Source organism: Anopheles darlingi, chromosome 3, assembly GCF_943734745.1.
Source record: "Anopheles darlingi chromosome 3, idAnoDarlMG_H_01, whole genome shotgun sequence".
Classification (NCBI taxonomy): domain Eukaryota; kingdom Metazoa; phylum Arthropoda; class Insecta; order Diptera; family Culicidae; genus Anopheles; species Anopheles darlingi.
This window is the reverse complement of record NC_064875.1, coordinates 59672616-59694157: the sequence shown is the minus strand read 5'-3', so window position 1 is coordinate 59694157 and position 21542 is coordinate 59672616. Positions and strand designations below refer to the sequence as shown.

The 21542-nt window shown below is 50.0% G+C and overlaps 1 protein-coding gene across 7 annotated transcripts; it reads left to right on the top strand.

Moving 5' to 3' along the window:
* The first annotated feature begins 290 nt into the window (after nt 1-290).
* Nucleotides 291-21224, top strand: LOC125957916 (uncharacterized). 7 transcript variants are annotated; one of them, XM_049690958.1, is made up of 12 exons: nt 297-405; nt 524-967; nt 1201-1549; nt 5444-6139; nt 9486-9578; nt 10841-10924; nt 10994-11074; nt 15022-15177; nt 18224-18314; nt 18420-18765; nt 18834-19781; nt 19855-21224. In XM_049690958.1, exons 4-12 carry the CDS (start codon nt 5507-5509, stop codon nt 20129-20131), a joined length of 2709 nt encoding a protein of 902 aa, XP_049546915.1. In that variant the 5' UTR covers nt 297-405; nt 524-967; nt 1201-1549; nt 5444-5506; the 3' UTR covers nt 20132-21224. The 7 variants fall into 7 exon arrangements, with proteins under 7 accessions (XP_049546912.1, XP_049546915.1, XP_049546914.1 ...); XM_049690955.1 differs by lacking the exon at nt 524-967 and having other exon boundaries at nt 291-405; XM_049690957.1 differs by lacking the exon at nt 524-967 and having other exon boundaries at nt 1171-1549.
* The last annotated feature ends 318 nt before the right edge of the window (nt 21225-21542 follow it).

The following is a 21542-nucleotide window of genomic DNA, read 5'->3' as shown; positions in this document are numbered from 1 at the left end:
AAAACCACAAGCAAATTACTTCCACACTCTTGCATAACACTGTTGCCGATGTAGTTTATACCACCAAGTTAAATTTTTGATGCTCGCAATAACCAAATTAAATTTTATTTTCTCAACTACAAATCATCATTTAATCATAGTTTTTACAGAAAAACAACTAACCAATGGTAAATCAATTAGTGTGTCGAGTAAAATCCTCCAGTTCTTGTTCATCGAGCATTCAACCACCGATTTGTACACGCGCATCGCCAGGTCTGCGAACCGCAGCTGTGCGATCTTTTTTCTGCATTTCCCGGAATTTCTTGCCGAAGGAAAGATGTGTTCGTTGAGCGAACACCGCGATTAAACCGCGTCAAATTAGCAACCCTTTCGAGTGGGTGTGAACGTGACAAAGTGAACCAGAAGGTGAGCAAACAGTGCGTGCGGGTAACAGAGATAGCGCGATGCATTAAAAAGATGATGTTATTGTTGTTTGTCGTCGCTCGCGACTAATATTTTGATTGTCGCATCAATTAATTGCTAGCTGTTTGATTAAGCCCTATCGCGAGTTAAATTGCGCAAGTGTGTGCGTTCACGGGCAGTGTGGGTGGTGGAAAAGGCTGCCACCCCTTTTTAGCATCTCTTCGTAGTCGTTCGTTCGTTCGTTTGACCGAGAAAACACGGAAGTGGAAGTCCCGTTTTGCAGAAGGGGGTTCGGTGTAACAACGTGATGAGATGATGAGATGATGGGGCTGCTGCGATTGCAACAGCAGCCGCAGCAGCTGATGGTGATGCTGAAGATTGGGATGTGGTTGTGTGCGATAGCAGAGGATGGTGCAATCGGATTGTTCTAGGCAAGTGATGTGAGGCTTTTTCTGTCTATGCGAAAGGTTGGTGCGGAAACTGCCCCATTTGATAACACTGACCGACGACGAGCACCATCGTCAGGCGGGGTGGTTGTTTGTGTTGTCGTCGTCGTGCTTTGCAGGTATCATCATCAGCATCAGCAGCAGCAGCAGCAGCACCACAAGCATCATCATCTCGTTTGTTCTATTTTTGTACGTAGTAAGCTGGTGCTGGTGCTGCTGCTGTTCTGTTGCCGCTAGGTTGGTCGTGTTGGCCCCGTTTCGCGCTGGGTTAGCGAACGGGCGGCAGGCATGCAGGATAGGCAGACTAGTAAAACGACAAAAGTGCGATCGATTCCAATCTCCCTTCTCCAAGGTGCAACGAGGCGGAAAGGATGAGCACACCGGCACTCGACAGCAGGAGAGGAGCCGTCAAACCAGCTTGAAAGCCCAACAACCAGCGTGTGTTCCGTGTGGTCAGGTCAAGTGAAGTGGAGTGGGAAGGAACGACGCGCAGGCGAATGTCCTTAATCGATCGCTCAGTGAAAGGAAGGGCGGTGAATCCCCAACGCAACGCAAAGTGACAGAAAGAGAAAGAAAGCGTGCGTGCGTGCGTGTCTGTCTGTGCAAGGACGAGCACAAAACTGTCAAACAAAACGGCATACGGTTGTGCATCTTAGCCAGCGGTACAAGAGCAGCGTGCGGATCTAAGCAACAAGAGAAAGGCAAGTGACGGTTTGCGTCGTATTTTTGGGTTCTGGGACTTACTACTAATCTGCATCCTATCATTGTAGAGCCTAATCACGCATATTGATTGATATTGATTGATTGCGATAGGCCTGTACATGCCTGCATGGCGGGCTGTCGGGCTGATTGGATCGATAATGGTGGCCTGGTCTGGCCTGTCTGACGATGTACTGTTTGCTTAGCCATCAATCTTAAAGATGCTCCTTGTGAAGATGCACGCCTCGCCGTATCGTGTTGCCCCAGTTCGTTGCTCTTTCGCTAGCGCAGCGCTCGCAGCGTTTGTTGAGGGTTTGCGCAGTTTGTGGCAGTCTCTCTGTTCTGCATTGCAGCTGCAGCAAACAGACCGGCCTGTCGCGCTGCAAAGACAGCGCATTTCGCCATAAACGCCACGATATTTACCAATCCGCATCCTCGCGCTACCTCTTACGCCCGCCACTTGGTCGCTAGGTGGGTGTTTGCAGAGGCCGGGCTCACCAGGGACTCGCAGATGGGGCGTTTTTATTTTTGGTATAAACAAAATATATTTTTCATTCTCCCTGTCCGACCGGCTGTGGGTCGTTCCTCACTTTATTCTCATTGTGTGTGTGTGTTTCGAGGAAGACTGTGCCCGTGGATGGTGGAAGCTCGATCTCGCGCGGTCGGATGTCGCTCAACTCGCGTCTCCTCCTTCGCAATTCGGTCTCAATTGGGTCGCCCCCGGACGGCGAACTACGCCGTGGACAGCTTACCAGCGGGACAGGGGAGATACGGTACGCACGGAGAATATTAAATCTAAACCATGGTGGTCAACAGTACGATGGTGTAGGAGTACCACCTATACTACTTAGCTGGTCGAAGCACACATCTGGCGATCTGGTGGTTTGTTTGTTGATTATTGCAACAGAGTTGAGCGGTTATCAGTTTGAAAAGGAAGGGGAAGGAGGAAACCGCACTTCTTACCGCACTTTTGAGCCTCCCCCAATCTGTGTGTTTGCCTTGCTTTGTCATCACGTACCACCGAGGAGATACTGCTCTAGCACCGCGATGCCTTCCTATGCCTGTTATCAGCGCACAAACGACCTAGTAATAGTGACTAGGCACAATGAAATGTAAACATGTGGATTGCGACGAGCAAAACACTCCGTAACAGACGCAGTCCCCCCGTTTGCTTTTATCTTATCTCGAGGTGTTACCTTTGTACTTCCCTATTGTGTCTGCAACGGAGCAAGCGCCTGAACGAGGCCGCAGGCAATATTTGAGTTCCATCACGTTCTAGTGGCTTCCTGCTTTTGGCTGGCATCCAACCAGACTGTTCCAACGGATTACGTATTGATATTTTGAATCGATATTGACCGACGATGATCGACACCTCGTCCGGTTAAAACAGGTTAGTGCGCAGGGGACAAGACAGGGAGCGGGCGCCGCCCGATAAGAGTGCTGTTCCTGCTGTTCCTTTAAAGAAAGTGTAACGGGATTGGCCCCGCAATACGCCCCTTTTGAGTGCATTCCAAGGGAAGAGAACGATCACCTATGCGCTTGGGCGAGAAGTCGCAAACCGGGTATAACCGGTTTGAGGGCTCTGGACTGCGAGATCTGCACAAGAATACGCGCGGGAAAAAGGGTTCCCGTAGAGAGAGGACCCCAGCAAACCTTGTGTGCCAGCTCCGGTTATGCGGTGGTATAGGTCATTGTACGCAGTCTCTGGTGCATCTTGCAGCAACCAACTGGTGCCGCTGGCCTTGGAACTGTCGGGCCCGGGGCCACACTCGTTCGAAGGGAAATTAATTTCGCAAAGCATGCTATGGTTACTTGCTGCTGTTGGATTGGGATTTTTTTTGTTCGTTTCTAGCACAGATCGCTCATTGCCCTCGTGTTTCGCTGAATCGGTTATACCCGGTTTAGATTACCGCTACAAAAATCTACACAACGGTGCTGCTTCGAGCGTCCGCGTATTGAAACGTCCGGAAAATGCAATGCTTTTCAGTTTGCCTTTATTTTTATTCGCTTTTCCACCGCCTGCTTTTCACACCACACCACATCAGGGCCGTTAGGAGTTGTTGAACCGGCACCGGCACCGTTGACCTTGATATAGGAACGCAGCGCCAGCGTGGTTGTGGAAGAAATCTGCCAATTTCCCCGTTGGTTTTTCTTTACACCTTTACACCACGAACCGAGGCCGGTGGTGTCGATTACAAATCAAATTAGAACCTTAGAACCGGATATGTGTAACACGGCGAGGTGTAAGCGTGTAGTACGTGTCATTCGGTGGCTGGCTAACTCTAGCTATTGGTACAGTGGTTGGGTTTGTGTGGTGATCTGGTGCATGGATGGTATCTGTTTCTGTAAACACGTTCACCCATCGCAAAGGCCTGGAAAAGCTGGGCTAGATCAATATTGATATTATAACGGACAGCTATGGTTAGCGTGTATCTCATGATATGGTCGATTGGAAGCACGTGTAGTTCAAGCATTTGCTATTGTACAAGAGGTAGCCTTTTGTAGTGGTTCAACATCGGGTGTTAGCCCAGGTACACTGGGATGCTAAATGCCTTCACGTTGCTCTCCAATGATTCCGTACGTTACTTCTCGAGAAACCGGTTCAACGGATCAAACCTGACGTAAAGCGTCGGAGAAACAGGAGAATAGCTTAAGCCGTCCTCGGTATCTACGAAGGAAAGTTCATCTTCTTCACGTATTTCGCGGTCAGTGATGTCGATTTCATCCCAATTAATGGTTAATGTCCAATGATTTCTAGATCCCTGAGATTTCCCTAGGAGTCTATTCTTTAAGTTCTCCGCGAAGAGCGTATTACTAGAGGCGTATTCGAATTAGTAACTCGAATATTATTATTCTCCAGGCTGTGGTCGCCCGGATTCGGCAAATGAATCATTTTATTCTGTGTCGAGCAATTTTGAAAAAAAAAGTCCTTTGCCATCATTCTAGTCTCAAAGCTGGATACCCATATCCCAGAACACCCCATTTGTCCTTTCGAAAAGGTATAATAGGAGCATAAGAGGATTTTGTCCCTTTAGACAGGGAACAAGTCTCAAAGGCGCATTTTTCTATCATTACTATGAAGGTGGTCTAAAATTCCAGCTTCCATCGTCCAGTGAGAATCGTTGCGATCACCACTGTTGAATGGTCTTTCTCTCTCTCTTTGTTCCTCATTCTGGATAACGAGCAATCTTGATTGACACCCACCAAGCGTCCAGTAAATGGACTTAATTCCACCGGTTGCGCCGGCATAGATGACCTCCGTACAATGACCCACTGTAGGCCGCGTCTCCTACTCCTTTATGTCCAAAATGGCTTTTTGGTTTGAAGGTCACTCTGGCTTCTGCTAGGGAATGCTTGGCTTCAGTTCCGATCTACGAAACCGGCCCAAAGATCGCTTCTCACGATCACGTTTGCCGCTTTTTTCCAACGCAAAGAAAACTGCGGCCGGCTGGTTGCACGAGGACGCCCCGCTACGGTTGACATTCGTCCCAAAAATTTTGATAAGCGATCTTTAAAGCACGCGGTTTGACGTCGGCTGCAAAACAAGTTTTGTCTTGTGTTTTCTTCGGTGTCTGTTTTGTGGTGAAGTGTGTCACTCTGCAAGTTCGTCTACTGACCGGGGGTCAGCTAAGAGCACGACATTTACGAGGCGTGGCGACATCTGTGTGGTTCTTATAGATGGACTCTCGGCCTAAAAGCCTTTCTGGTGGCCCGGAATTGGTGCTGGCGTTCGTTCCATGCATTGGGTCCGGTTTGGGGGGATCCACATGGTGCCAAAAGGTGGAAGAAGCTAGCACAAGAAGAAATTCGCACAACAAAAATTAACTGATCAAACGACTCGCTTGTTTCTAATCGGTCTATAATATTCTGTTCTCTTCCATTCTCTTCCATTTCAGGACTTTGGCGTAGTGACGACAATTCGAGCGCTCTTCAGCTTCCCCAAAAAAACCGAATCCAAAATGCCGGTCGTACTGAACGGACTGATCGTGCTGCCTTCGGTGCGGCTGTACACAAGCTTCACGGTGCTGATGATGTCCGCCTGCCTCTACTATGCCCTCATCATGACCAGCGATCCAAACTGGCGAGCACACACGAACCTAACGTCGTCAGCGATGACGACGGATTCAACGGGATCCACCGAAGGAATGTCACCGGCGACCGCGGCCGCTGCTGCTATCGCGGCCGCAGCAACAACAGGAGCCGGGCCAGGAGCAGCAACCGGTCTCGAAGGAGCCGGTGGCAAACTCGATGCATCGGCTGGTGCCGGTACTGCCGGAGCATCAATACTATCGGCGGCGGAGATCGAATCGCTAGAGGAGAAGATACTGGCAGCCGCCGATTTGCCCGATCAAGCGCGCCAAATGCTGCGCGGTGATGCCGCTGCTGAAGACGATGCAGCGGACCATGGAGCAGCAGAGCACGCGACCAGTGATAACGAACAGGTCGAGGATGAAGTGGAGGATGAGGAGGAGGATGAGGATGAGGAGGACGATGAGCATGAGCGATGGTCGATCGTTAACGATACGAGAACGTTCGGTGCCTACCTCAAGGATACGGCCACCTTTATGGCCATGGAACCATTTTGCATTTGGGTAAGTAAATTGATACCAACGTGTAGGAGGCGAGTAATGTAAAGTAAGCTGCGCTGTTTGCTGACTGGCTGATCCCGCGTCTCCTCGCTATGGTATTGTACTGTAGCGTGTATGCTAATGGAGCCATAATGTGTGTGTGTGTGTGAAGATGTCACCGCCACCGTCGCCACTGGTCAAACGATAATGTAAACGCACCAAAGATACACGCGCCAAGTGGTGCTAACGAGTGCTTCCGGGATTCTGTGAGGCCGCAGGCTCTAGCTCTAGCTCTCGGCCCGCAGGCGGCGGCAGCGGCAGCGGCAGCGGCGATGGCTATTTGCTCCCTGAATAGCAAAGTACACAATGCGACGGTTCTATCTACCAAAAAGCAATTTCCGCGTTTTTTTTTCGTTTGTGTCTTGCTTATCGGTCTACGAGGAAACCGAAGCTACCACCGTACGCATGAGCGTGTGGCATGTGTAGAAAGGAAAATACGAAAAACGAATGTGAAGTGGCACATTGCCGCGACACTTTGCTGCGATGCGACCTTGAGAAACGCGTTTTGTGCTGGCCTGGCCCCGGCAGCTGGCTGGAGCTGTAGCTTTGCGTTTCGTTCGAGGCCGAGAATCGAGAGAATTATTATTAGTGATCGATCGATCGCATCCTTCTTCAGGTAGAAACGGTGCTGTTACCCTTTTGTCTTCATTGCAAGAAACTCGTTTTGGAGTTGACGTGCATAGAAAAGCGCCCATGAGATGATGAGACCCACTCGCGGAGCACTGGCAGTGCAGAATTCGCGTCGTGTTGAACCTTCTGTTTCACTGTCAAGTTCATCGAGACATGTCTGTCTGTCTGTCCGCCCGAACGATCAGTCAGTCCTGGCTCTCGATTACCGGCCTCCATCCATTCGTGAAGGCAGTAAACTATCTGGGTGCGGAATGGTTTGGAGCAGCAGCAGCTCCGGAACCACAGCCTCCACCTTGCACAAAACGAGGAGATCTGGTGGCATTTGGAACAGGTCCCCGTGTGCTCCCTCCCTGAACCGGACAACCCCGGGGACGAGTTTCCTTCAATATCTATAAATTTGAGGAGGACCACCTTCGCCCGCCAACACATAGACGGCCGGCTACGGGGAACAGCTGATATTGAAGGTTAGAAAAGGTGGGTGGCCGTGCAAAAAACCAAATCGTCGATGTATTTTTGAGGGGTAGGCGCGTGGTGTGGGGGGGGGGGGTCTTGTCGAGTTGAAATGTTGTTTTCCTTTATTTTACTTTTGGTTGGATGAAATCTTTCGTTTAGTTGTTATTTGGTTGCTTTAATTTGGCTCTTAATCGATCGCCACAATCCGTTGAATTTGATCTGGCCTAAAAAGGGAGTCATATTTTGGGAGGGCTGTTTTTAGTGCAGCACTTGTTGAAGGTGTGACCAAGTTAACAATTCCCGAAAGATTGTGCACATTTAGAAGTGTTCAGCGCCTAATGCTAGGGTTTTTTTTTGTTGGATTAATTCTTGCACTTAGTTGTTATTTGATTGCTTTTATTTAGCTCTTAATTGATCGTCACAATCCGTTGAGTTCATCTGGCCTAAAACGGGACCCAAATTTGGGGAGAAAGCTTTTACGGTGGCGTGTTTTGAAGGCGTGGCCAAGTTTGCTAAATTCCCGAAAAATTGTGCGCATTAGAAGCAATCAGTGCTAATGCTAGGGTTTTAATTTTGGTTGTATAAATTCTTTCATTTATTTGTTGTTTGGTTGCTTTGATTCGCTTTTTAATCGATCGCCACAATCGGTTGAGTGGATCTGGCCCTAAATGGACTCTTTTTTGGAGGCAGTTTTCATGGCAGTGCTGTGGAGAAGGCTTGGCCATGTTAGCAATTCCCGAAAGAGTGTGCGCATTAGAAGCAATCAGCGCCTAATGCTAGGGTTTGGACCGACTTAGTCACAGCACCACTTTTACCTTGACCCAGTCACCCAGGCCCCAAGACCACCACCGTCAGTTTTTGAAGGCAGAACCCCTTAGTTCCCACAACACCACCATCTGGGCGGTTTCAGACAGTTTGTTGCGCCCCATCGAATGAGTAGAATTAGGTTTTGTTCGCACCTTGTTCGAGCAGAGCAGCGGAATGTGGAGTGGAGGGAGGTTTACGGTGCGTTATGGGCATCACACATCAGCCGGGCGGGCATATCATTAGGCGGCGGCGAGTCAGTCAGTTGTTAGCACAAATTGCCGGCATTAGGCATTACATTCCAGGTGGGTGGCGGGAGTTGGTTAGATAAATGAGGCAAGATAGTACTAGTTGCTTAATCGCGCAACTTATCAGTGACTATTATCGATATACACTTTCAGAAGGCTAGAATAGTGTAAGGGTCTATAGGTGATAGTAATGAAGCTCCTACATCATCTGCAAGTCGTATGTACCTGTAAGTAGTTGAAGTCGGAAGAAACACCGCAAAGCTCGAAGTGGAAGTTCTCGATCACCGCTCGACCGCTTACTTTCTTACTTTCGCTGATCGAGATGATCGAGAAAGTCGAGCCCAAAATGAACTTCAATGCCCCAAACGGCTTACGCAACGGGGCGCTAAACATATTATGCCCATCATCCTCTCTGCCTCCTGGCCACATTGATTAGCGCATCATCAGCAGTGGCTTGTGAGAATGCAAATGAGTTTCTCTTGAGCTGCCCGGTTTTTTTGTTTGGGACCTTTCCGACGCGCTTCGGTCTGTGATTCAACCGATGCCTGTCTTCAAAATTTCAAATTATAATTTCAAATCCTAACGGTCCCGGTTCGTGCACTGGGTGGTTCCACCGCATGCGCAACACTCTTCTGTCCTTCTGATAGAATCTCTCGTGCTGCGCCGGGCGCGAACTTGGTTCATGATAGATCGTCCGGGGATTACAAGGGGGCTCCCCTTTAGTGAAAGGCATTGGACTCCAGGTGCAATCTTCGTTTCCCAAAAACAGCATGTCCCCGGAAACCGCTTCGACAGTTTATTTAGTGGGCACCACCTTCTGCTGCTCCTTCTCGTAGCACGCGCGACAGTGAAAGGCGCGAAGAGAGGTAGACCCCGGGAACTACCCGAGGTTCCCCAAGGTTTTTTTTTACGAATCTCGATGCCGTGGGCCGTGGCCGGTGGTGCGATTTCTCGTCTTTTCGTGAAACTTTCCCTCCGCCGGGGAGGTGTTGTTTTGCTTTTTTGCTGGAATCGTAGAAACTCAATCCAACCCAACTTTACGATTCAATCCAGCCCAGGTCCAGCGGAGTTCCGTGACGCGGATCTGCTCCACATAGTACCAAACGACAGCACATCGTGTAGTGACCGTTGACGTTCTTTTAACATCTCTTTCCCTATTTCTCTTTCTTCCACAGACCTTAATAAATACGGCGTACTGCTGCCTGATACTGCTCGGTAAATCGATACAAAAGTTTGTCTTCGGTGAGCTGCGGATATCCGAACAGCAGGTAAGCGTGGTTGGTGTCCTTCGAAGCACATGCATAGTGCTGAGTGTCGCGTCGCTACGCATGGTGTTGTGTGGGGGGTTATGGAGCTCTCGATTGTATGGTAGCCGAGAGTAGCGAATGGAGCGAGCGAGCGATCGATGGAGCGTCATTTACGGATCAATTGCTGGCCCAACGAGAATATAGATAGGTACCGGATGTTGGACTCCTTTCGGTCGGACGGCTATTAACCATGTCTGATTAGGTGTGTGCGCGCGCTAGAATAATCAATAGGTGATCGGTGCGCGTTAGCCCAGCGTCGCACGATAAGGCAATCGACCCTGGGCCCGGCGCGGTGCAACCTTAACGAGCTGCGGATCCAAGATCTATCCGCGCAGCGCTCACCGACTTGGATAGTTCTTGATGCAGAAGGCATCGTGAACGCGAACCGTTAACATGCTGACACAAACGCAGCACAAACTCAAGACACATTCTTCGGCGCCAGTTTGACCTTGTACCGACCGCGCGGATACCGGCTGTTGGCGCAAACCGGTCCACCGGATGCCCCACCGATCCGTACCGTGGTCGATTGATATGATGCCGAACAAGATGTTGTTCTAAGCGCTGTTGCTGCTGATGATGAAATCGAAATTGAATCCTTGGAAATCGCGCGTCGGTGTCCCTCCCGTGGTGGTGGTGGTGGTCCACTTTGCGATGGTTGGCCTCGACACTTTCGAATGGAGCAGGCGCCTTGGCCGTCGGTTGAATGCCACCCCATCCCAAGGGTAATATTTAGGGATCATAAATTAGCCCGAGCCCGAGAGGGAGATTCATGGTCGTGAGCTGCGGATGACCGGAGCGAGCCTCAATAAAAGCCCAAAACTTCATCGGGGCTTGTTCGCTCGCTCACTCACTCGCTCATTCGGCGATCGTCCGTCCGTCCGAAGAGTCTGACGCTTAATTTATGCTCGCCATTCCGCCAAAAAACATCCCTTCTCCCAGACAACCCAGGGTTCTCGATTCGGTTTGTATCTTTTACTTTGCAGTCCCGTTCGTACGGAGGACTGATCGGATATGGAATTGGCGCAAAAAATCGAATGGTCCACGGAGCGCTGACTCACTTGTTGAGGTTCGCTTCTGACACATGGCCTGATAGTGTGTACCGTAAGCAACGTGCAACACGGTATCGACTAAATTTGGGGGGCGGCTAAGAGCTCTGTGCTGATGAGTCATTGTTTTCGCGACTTCTATTAATGAGTATCTGCTTCTCTCTCTCACTTACACAGCACATGAAGGACAAGTTCTGGAACTTTATATTCTACAAGTTTATCTTCGTCTTCGGCGTCGTTAACGTACAGTACCTGTACGAGGTAAGTGAGGCATTACGGTTGAGCGATCGACAGCCGCAGGGATTCTCAATTGGTTCTCTTTTCTAACAGGTTATACTATGGGTTTCCTGGTTTTCGGCGCTCGGCTTCCTTCATCTACTCTCGCAGCTTAGCAAAGATCGCTTTGAGTATGTAAGTATTGCTGTTGCGGTCGCGTGTTGGGAATATTAGCGTTCAATATCCGTCAATTTCGAGGCACTCGCATACTTATTACACTCGCGGGTAATTAGAAAGTTCCCCGCTGGAGGGTGTGTGTGTGCTCTCCCGGAAGGAAGTGTGGTGATTACTCGATGTAATTGTATAACGACGGACCATCGAACAGCGCTAAGCTTCTCGTTCAAATACCGGCTTAGCGGTATTAGGATGTTGATGCGGCGCAAACGAAAGTACCAGAAAAAGGGCGAGAGAGAGAGATAGAGAGCGAGAGCGAATGCGAGAGATGTTGTAGTAGATGCGTACAGCGACACTTACCTTCTCGAAGGATCTCGCATGAGATAGAAGCAAGAAGTGGCGTAGAGGAGAAGGGTATGTTAGGCAATCACCAGACTGACCGGGCGCCATGGTGTCCGGTCCTCCCGGGGGGGAGACGACGATAATTGGTGACCAACGATGAACGCGAGATGGCGTGATGACGACGCTGAGCCGAGCTCCAGCTCTCAAGTACTCAACTTCGTACACTTTTACGGTAACGCTCATAACTCCACTCGTCGTCGTCGTACTTTTTGCACGTTTTGTGCCTGTCCCTCTTCCCACCCTGGACCAACGGTAATTGAGTGCTAGTCTCAAAACGGACTCGCTTTCACTTTCATCTTGTAGTGCTCCTCCACGCTCCTCGTCATCCCCTCGTGTGCGAAAAAGTAGTGGTACACCACAACGCAGCGATCGTCGCATACAAAAAATATATGTCGCTTCGCCCTTCCTCGTCTCGATCATCTTGCGTTTCTCCGGATTTTATGGATTTATTACCATCCCGCAGAGAATCCCATTCCCGTCGGGACGGAGAGAGGAGGAGGTCTCGTTGGTTGGATGACGCGCGCACTGCAAAGGGTTTTTGCATGGTGTGGTGAAAGACACGAAGCGAACCGGCATTAACTGGAATTAGCATACGCTCGACTGTCGGGCCAATCGGCCTCAGGGCGCGCCCTCAATCTGCTCTAATAGAGAACGGCACGTTTCCGATTGTTTCAATCCGGAACAAAAGACCGGAGCGAAATCGGAGCGAGGAGCGCTGCGCCACGCAATTGTGTTGCAACAGGTTCTACAGCTGGCACGCGGTGGCATTCGTAAGAGGGGGGCGGACACATCAATACTCCGAATGGCTCATGTGGGGGTGAAGGGAACCAATTATTATCTCCTCCTTTCCTCTTGTGAGTGTCTGCGGATCGCCGCTTGACGCACTTTAGTATGTTTGACGCCTCCAAAGAGCCATTAAGTGTGGGGCTCTGTTTGCTCCAAGTACCTTGTTTATACCGCGAGTCTGCTTCGGTTAGGTCGTGCTTAGAGCGGTCGACCCAGACTAAAGACAACATTTCCTCAATTATGAGTGTCTGGAGAAAACAACTATGGAACGGTCGCTGATCGTATGAATGCTGTCTGAAACTTTCTATCCCGCCAACCGTGTGCTTTACACCTTGTATAGGTTGTCTGCCATCCCCGAAAATGTTATCTACGGGTATTTATCAACGAATTGTCAACGATAAGGAGAAGCCCGGGAAGTCGGTATGCCGGTCGCGGCGTGATGATTGATGATGAACTGTTGGCGAGAGACTGCCGGCGAGAGTCTCAACCGGGCTTATCTTGTATTGTGGACATCCTTCAATGATATTTTCGGAGCGACACCATCACCGATGATGGTGGTGACCGTGGCCATGACGCAAACAGAAAGGAATAATAGTGGAAACATAAAAAGTTCATTGAAGGACACGGCGTATACTGTACCAGAAAAAGGTGGTGCTCCTTGAACAACGTGATAACGCCACTCGTGCTCGTGTCCCTTGTGTAAGGCCATATGGTGGCATAGCACCGCAGACGCGCACCCTACCTTTGGTTGGTCCCTTTTCCAGCTGTTGGCTACTTCCGCGTTATGCTAGCGAACCGATTTCGAACTCATCGAGAGCAGCGGGGGTCACGAGTGACCTGTTACGAGTCGTTTCAACCTGCCGTGTAATTGATCGATCTAGCTATTGACTGTAAGAGTACTGAGTGCATGTGTGTGTGATTGTGTGTAGGATAAGGGTGGCCAGGTAACGCACGGAAGGGGACAACGTTGAGTGAAGTGATCTCTGACATAACTCATCATCATCGTCATCATCGTCGTCGTTGTCGAACCTGGTACGACTTGAACCTAACGCCGGGGGTACCCGGGGAGCTTTTGGCTCTGACGAAGGCAGGTGGAGCACGAGTTGATCACGGGCATGATACGGCGCGCACTCGGGTGCTTACTAGCTTAAGCTGACAAGTGAGTGAGTGTGTGACTGGAGCGTAGTACTTGTTTTTGCTCTTTCGATCTCTCTCTCTCTCTCTCTCTCTCTCTCTCTCTCTCTCTCTCTCTCTCTCTCTCTCTCTCTCTTTCTCCCAGCTTGTTTTGTCGCCTTGAGACAAGGTTAGAACGTTCTAAGGTTTTGTTACGCCTAAAGGTAACGTAAATAGCGCTAAGGACGGTGTGTAGACAGCCGGTCGAAAAAACGATTGCGTCTGGGGCCAGGCGGAGGTTCAGGTTCAGCGCGATGTAAGTGATTAGCAATGGCGTACGACCCAGGGCCACGACCACGGTGATGGGGCTTCTAGTGTGGTTCTAATGGATAGCAAGCAGAGGGGGCCACCCTTTTCTTGTTATGCATATTTATGCATGGCTTTAGGACGGGCAGCATGGTGGGTATGGGTACATATTCCGCGGCGAGGGCACAAAGTGTAAGAGTATCGCGTGGCGGCACAATGACAGCCAGAGTGCGCCTAGTGCGCCTAACAGCTCGCATGTTATCGGAGACAACGCAAGGTGTGTTCGGTTACCTGGTGTACCATTGAAATCCGGCATCGATATTTGCATCTAGATCGCCGGTGTCTGTCGGTATGGATACACCAGTGATAAATTTCGCAATATTTGAAGGTTAGGTTTCGCTTTGATATTGACATTTGCCTCGGTAACATCAGAGTAGTCTGTTCTGATGTTCTGTTGCAGCCTTTCTGTGGCGTTGGTTACGTCGGAAGTAATTCTCTGTTGAAATACTTTATTACCTAGTTGCTGAATGCCTAGAACCAGTTCTACTACTTTTCTTCGGGAGAAGCACTACAGAAAGCACAACTTACTACTAGGAAGCTAGCAGCTCCTCTACACCCACAGGTATGCAGTTCTCGGGCAAGCAACTTTGTTTCATGGCGTACTCTCCCGGCTAATGTTGTGAGCGAGCGCGTTCTAGGTACAAATTGGTAATCTCGAAGCAGCACTAGTCACCCATAAGCTGGCGTGTGCTAAGCAAAACTCCGGCCAAAGTAAAGTAGCTTGTTTAACCGGTTTTGGACCAGTCTCGACTCGAGTAACAACGGCTAGCCGACCGGCAGCTTCTGGCCCATCTCACAAACATTGGTTGGATCTGTTCCATAAAACATGTCACGCCGGGAAATGAAAGGAGAACCACATACAAGGTGAAGGTACGGTGAATGGTATATACGAGAGCTAGGAATTGGAAATACTTCTACTTCGGAATGGATCCTACACCTTTCCGTCTCCGTTCCATATCATCGGCTATTCTCCGGCTGGTTTTATTTACACCGCGAATGTACCTGCTTCAATTGTGCCTCCAGAACGCCATGAACGTCATGGATGGGAGCGGCTAATGGCCTCACGGTTTGTTGCACTTGAAGGCGCAACCGAAGGGCGTTGAACTGGACATGGGGGCTGGGATAGCTCCCGAGCGAGGCGAGGAGTCAACGATTCCATTCCAGTGCGTGTGCCTTCTTTCAACCGTGAACTGCGGCCGTCCAGACACGCTCCAAGTTGCATGGCCTCTTGTCTTCTTGTGCATCTTGTTCGTATTAATATTTCTCTCCCTTTATCTGTCTCTCTCTCTTTCGTTCTATAGCTATCCTTCTCCCCGACGACACCGGGATGGTCCCATTTCCGGCTACTGTCGCTACTCGGTGCGATCCTGACGCTGGCCGGGCTCATGGTGGTGATCTCGATCGGTGTCGGCATCTTCGTCGCTAGCTTCAACACGTTTGCCTTCATGTCGGCTGAGGTAAGTTGCGATTCAACACAGAGGTCAAGGGGTGTGTGTGAGTGCATCGCATCGTCAATCAGCGCCTGCGTTGACGAGGCCATTGGCGAGTCAGTCAGTCAGTCAATCATTCAACTGGTAACTAGGTTACAAGGCCATCACCCTGGCACTGCACTGCACGGTTCCAGGAAGCTATTCTTTCGTTCCTGTTTTGAACACGCATAATGATCGTTCCCGGATGAGAAGTTCTTACGTAACCTTCTTTCAACAACCATCTACTTGCCGACGTGTCCCTGAATCGTCTGTTGGGAATGGTTTATGGCTGGGACAACGAAACTGAGAAGGTCGACAAGCACAGGGTAGCCGTGTTGATCTAAGAAGAAGCCAAACCAGGCCTACTAAACAATGGAAGCTTCTATACTATCGCCCACATGGAACGCGTGTTGTGAAGGGTGTTTCCACCTTTCCAGTTCTCACGTGGTCGGCCCGTTGCGATAAGCCGGTAATATTTATGTCGCTCCGGTTCACATTTTTGCACACCCTAATGGTCCCATTGTATTGTGACACTGCCGTCCATCCATCTACAACAGAACAGGTGTTCACAGTTTGTGTTTGCAAAAATTAGGCATTCGGGGGAATTTGGAATTCGTTGTCCGTTTTGCTGTTCCGACCGCGGGTCGCTCTCAAGGACAAGTCTGGTTGTATGAACTTTAGCTAGTAGCATCACCACCGGCTGGTACATACACCATTGCGCGACGTTCACTGCGACGTTTCAATGCGATGCAGAGTGACATGTAGCTTCGGCTCTTCTGCTTCGGCCAAGTACTACTGGCCCAAAGTGACGCTAATTGAAGGGACCTTAAACAGCCAACGCGACGCGAAACAAACGGTAACTGGCGGAACGAATACTGAATCCGAATTGCTCCGGTGCGCTGATGAAGGTTACTTCACACGGGTGGGTACCGTACCAACATTAAAGTACACGAAGGGTACTAGCACAACACGTGACACCCTGGCCCGGCTCGGCCAGGCCCGATGGTTGCGTTCGTCCTCAAGGCAAGAGAGACGTCAAGGACCATTGGTAGACTGTCACATTGGACAGAGTGGAAGTGAAAAGTGACGTACAAATGCGTATGGGTTTCTACCGACTACCCCGACCTACTGACTCACAAGAGGGAGGATCAATCGAATGCATCGGATTCCATCGATAAGTCGATGCATGCATGCATGCAAAACGCTTGAACACAATGGCGTGATCGTAACGTAAGGTATAAGACCTCGATGACTCAATGTCAATGCTTATAGGAAAAAACACGAATTCCCCGTAACCACTAGCGCGCACCCCCTTTTGCGTGCCCCTATAGCGAATCGCTACCGTATCGTGTGTCTCTGGAACTGGAACTGGTCTAAAGCGTGTGTAAAGCCGGCCGGGGTGGTGACGCACGATCGCACGTATGCATCTAGAACATGGCCGGCTGCGTGGCTACCGTCAGGTAGGTTCCACCAGCAGTACGCACAAAGCGTAGCATTCAATGCGAATTCAAATGACGACGACGAATTGACGCGTCCTCATGTCGCGGGGGGCAAAACCTTATTAGTATGCCTGATTAGTATTGTCTGTGTTGCATGTGCGTGTCCAATATATGACTTCACAAAGCGGCGCACCCTTTAAGGACCCTCCCCCCCCTCCTCCTCCTCCTCCTCCTCCTCCTCCCGCACAGGTACCCGCGTGCTTCTTTCGATGGCCATGGCCGGCACGCAAATCTGCCATGTACTAAGCGTACCAAAGAGCGATTTTGCTCTTTACTCGGTTCGGTTCGGTTTTGATGCAGTAAAGCTGCTCGCTGTGGTTGATGTGCTGCTCTTGAGTTCCGCTGCCAGTCTCTGGCACACTGATCCGGTTACTAAGAATGACCGTGACCATGGTTTTGTGCGTCATGACAGATCGCGAGTGAGTGAATGTCTGTACTTACCTGGCGCTCCCTCTGACCCTGGTCGGCCGTAATATATTATTGTTTCTTCCTTGGTTCAAAAGGGGGACAGTTTGCGATTCTGGATCGGAGTTTTTTTTATGTGTGTGTAAGCCCCTTTCCCATATGGAAACCAGAATTCCCTTCTCCAGGAACGAATACTCATTGTGTGCATGCAAGTCGAAGGACTTCCAGTGTTGCCTACTGTATACCAATCGTTGCTCGGGAGATGCTAGCAAGAACGGCAAGCAACCCCAAGTCTAGTCTACGATTGTAGTAGCCCTTGGTTGTCAAATCTCTTTTGACCGCATCTCTGTGTTTCGCCTTCCTTGGTTGTAAAAAATGATGTATTACAATTCCGGAACCGTGCGGCTAATTCGATCGTATCAAACCACACGCTTTATGGCATTACTTACCATCCCAATCACCTTCGTGGAAGGCAAGGCGCCCGCGATTCCCGATCGCCATTGCCGATAGTATCGTCACCACGAGGTGCGCGTGCGCCGCCGCGTACCTTGGAACAATGTACACGCACTGGCGCGGTTGCTCCCTCCCGCCTTCTTCTCCTGTTGACCTTGCTGCACTGGAGCACCCTGGGCATCCGATGGCGCTTATTCGGTGAAATCACGTGCCCGGCACACGACCGTCCGGCACGGTTTCGTGAAAACAATGTGCGCCGTGTGGGCCAGGTACGCCGAGCGTAAAACGTGCATTCCCGGTGTACGGCGTGCTGCTCGGCACATTTTATGTCCACGTTTTACCGCACAGCAACGTGTGTTGTGCTGTGGCCTTCGTTGGCTTGGTGTGGAGTTCCGTCGTTTCGTCGTGATGGGTGGAAGAATCAAATTGAAGAGTGCTCCTCTTGGTGGACACACTGTACTGTGGTGAGCACTTTAGTGTGTTCAATCTGTGCTCATACCACTTTTCATCATGTTTTCGACTTTCAAGTAATATTTATTGGAAAAAAGTTCTTATTAAAACCACGGGATCTATCTTTATGCGAACTGCCATCTCGAAATTGTATCGGCAGGAGCCTACTAGATTACCAAACTGTTGTTAATTTATCCCTCCTTCCTCCTGCCTACTCTACTTCACAGTGCATCCTGCTCGCGATACGAACCCTGCACGTGCTGATACGATACGGCATGTTCCTACACGATATGCGTCAGGGTCGCATCGGTAGTGAATGTAAGTAGCAGATGGCACGTGACTAACCCTCACTTCATTTCCCCACTCTGGCAAGCCCAATAGTTAATGTTCTTCATGTCTTTTGCCTGCGCCCGATCACTTCAGCAATTTCGTGGGACAAGCGTGGTCCGGTGGCGTACTACTTCGAGCTGTCGTTCGAGATGGCGGCTCTGGCGGTCGATCTGCTGCATCACATGCATATGCTGCTGTGGAGTAACATCTTCCTGTCGATGGCCAGCCTGGTGATCATCATGCAGCTGCGCTATCTGTTCAACGAGATCCAGCGAAAGATCAAGAAGCACCGGAACTACCTATGGGTGTTGAAGCACATGGAGAAGAGCTACCCGTTGGCGACGATCGAAGATTTGAAGCAAAACTCGGACAATTGTGCCATTTGTTGGGAGAAGATGGAAACTGCCCGTAAGCTCCCGTGTAGCCATCTGTTCCACAAGTATGTATCGAAGGCACGGCTTCTCATACGACTATCAACTTACTTAAACGCTTGTTTGTATCTTGCAGTTCTTGTTTGCAGTCGTGGCTCGAACAGGATACCAGTTGTCCGACCTGTCGGCTCGCCCTGAGTGTGCACCAGCATGGAGTTGGACCGGGTGGCCGAGGGGTCGGCAGTCCCGGGCTGCTGCCAAATGATATCCGCATCGACGACCAGGAACCGACGGCGATGGGTGGTGGCCGGACGGCCAACAACCACTTCTTTCACTTTAACGGCTCTCGGTACGTGTCCTGGTTGCCAAACTTCTCCGTCGAGGTGACGCACATCAACAATATGCTGCGGCCCGGGATCGATACGATCCCGCTAACGGCGGCCACCGCCAACCATACGTCCCAGGTGCGCAACATGGCACGCCACGTGCAGGAGATGTTCCCGCGCTATCCGCTCTCGGTGCTGATCGCCGATCTGCAAGTGTCGCGGTCGATCGAGGTAACGATCGATAATATTCTGGATGGTCGGCTAGTGATACCGAGCGGTAATGGTGGTGCTGGTGGTATGTCTTCGCCGTTCGAAGATGAAGGAGAGGATGATGGACTGCTCGGTGTGCCAGATTCCCCGTACGGTACCGGCATACGTGCTAGACTGGAGCACGGTGAGCACGATCAGCACGAAGAGGATGATGAGTTTTATCCTGCTTCGGCCACGGACGACCCAACACCGGTTAGTTCCGAATCGTCCGGATCACCATCCCCATCCTCGTCGTCGTCACCGTCTTCGTCGCCATCGTCGTCGTCACTATCGTCTCCGGTTTCTCCCGCCGGTTACGAAGTGGAACGGGGCACCAAAATCTTTGGCTGCACAGACACACTGTTGCGTGACGATAGTTGTGGCACGGAGGAACCACCATTGATGGGAGGATCGTTTCCGTTCGGTGTTCGGTTTTCTAAGAGTCCCGAAGAGCGGGAACAGATCCTGCAGCGACGCAAGGAGCAACTGGTGGCCATAGCACGAAGAAGGTAATGGGAATCAACAAGGGTCCTTGATATCGTCATTAGTATCATAATCGTTCTCGTTTGGTGTCGTTTGCAGATATTTGGAGAAGAACAAATCGGAGCTCAATCAACGGGCGACGATGGCAGCGGTAGCGACCAGCAGTTCTTCGTCTTCCGGCGGAACGGTCAAGCATCGAAATAAGAGCTGCATGGAAACGACGACGTCGACGACGGTGGTGACGGCGGTTGCGGTCCCCTCGAGTAGTAGTGGGTCCGTATTACATGAACCGTGCTCTTCTCAATCACCGCAGTCCCAGCAACAACAGGAAGAGCAGCAGCAGGACCATATGGTGATGACAGGAATTAGACAGTAACCGTAGCGTGTACCTGTATGTGCACGTGTAAGAATGGTGATCGTGATCAAAAGTATCTCCTAGAACCGCTCGATGAGTTTGTTGCTGCGAGAAGAAAGCGTGTGCCACTTTAGTAGCTCGGATGGTAGCATCATCCGCATATCGCGTATGTGTGCAGCAGAAGCAGCTGTTGTACCCGATCCCATCCATCCATTGTGCCCGTTGGTGAAGGGCGGTAGCTCAGCCGTGCTCTCGGGGCCGATGGCTGACTAGAAGCGGACTGGCTGGTAGCGGTGCTGTGAAATGTAATGTTTAGTTTGCTAACCGTCGTCATCCTTATACGATTACTATTCTCGCGATATTTGCTGATTTAGTTTAGTATTGTGTCTTACAAATTTCATTTATACTAGTAAATCAATTAATTATTTTTAATGATTTATCGTCCTCCTCCTCTTCCATCTTAGTAGCCCTGGGGTCTCTAGAACTCGTTTATGTATCTACTAGAGAGAAAGAGAGAGAAAGTAGCCTCCTTTGTTACTGAGTACGTCTGAAGAACAGTAGAGAGATGATGATCACGCACGATAATATAGGCGCGTTTAAAGGCCACGCGCCGACCACTTCTTAGGGACTTAGACACTCGTGCTCGCCATTTTGTTGCGGTGACGCGGCCACAAACAAGAGGACAAGAAAACTGTGCAACCCGTTGTGATGATATTTATTTAGTAGGGAACAAACAAATGATTGCGCCGGCATCACAAAAAAAACTGCTGCATCCATCCGGTGGAAGCTGGGGACAGTGTCTGGCCAATTTCGGTACCGATTCGGCATTAGTGTATATTTGTGCATGTGTGTCTGTGTGTGTGTGCGTGTGTGTGTGTATGTATGTAATGAGTGTGGCTGCTGGACAATCGTTTTAATCGTATAAATCGTGAGTCACGCCGTGCAAGGTGGACGCGCAGAAGACAGCCAACCAGCAAGCGCAACCATGCGGAGTTGAATGATTGATGAAGGGGTGACAGGACGGAGGGGAACCCGATATAGTCAAACGAAATTCAAAGTAAACTATTAGCAGCCAGCCAACAAGCAAATCAAATAAAGTTTATTGTTATTCGGTTTTAAATAGTGTGCCGTGAGTGATTTTGTTTTGTAAAGAAAGTTTGAATGGTCTCCAATGTGCTCCGGTAAAAAAAATCGATCAACCCTCGTTTTCATCGATGAAACGCTCGAAGGTTTGTGTCACGGCTTGAATCATTTTTATTCATTTGCATATCAGTACAATATTTTAGTTCTTAGTTATTTCAGTTAAATACAGCCTAGAGAGCGTAAATGATCCGAGGGACGTGAAGAAGTTCACGAATGGTTGCTCAGAGGAAACACCTGGCCGGATATTGTATCAAAAAGTGTGGAAATGGAAGCACCATTCCTTAGATTT

Coding starts and splice junctions, on each gene's coding strand:
- LOC125957916 (XM_049690955.1), top strand. CDS start 5,507: ATGCCGGTCGTACTGAACGGACTGATCGTGCTGCCTTCGGTGCGGCTG. Junction 6,140..9,485: donor TGGAACCATTTTGCATTTGG/GTAAGTAAATTG, acceptor TTTCTTCCACAG/ACCTTAATAAATACGGCGTA. Junction 18,315..18,419: donor GGGTCGCATCGGTAGTGAAT/GTAAGTAGCAGA, acceptor CGATCACTTCAG/CAATTTCGTGGGACAAGCGT.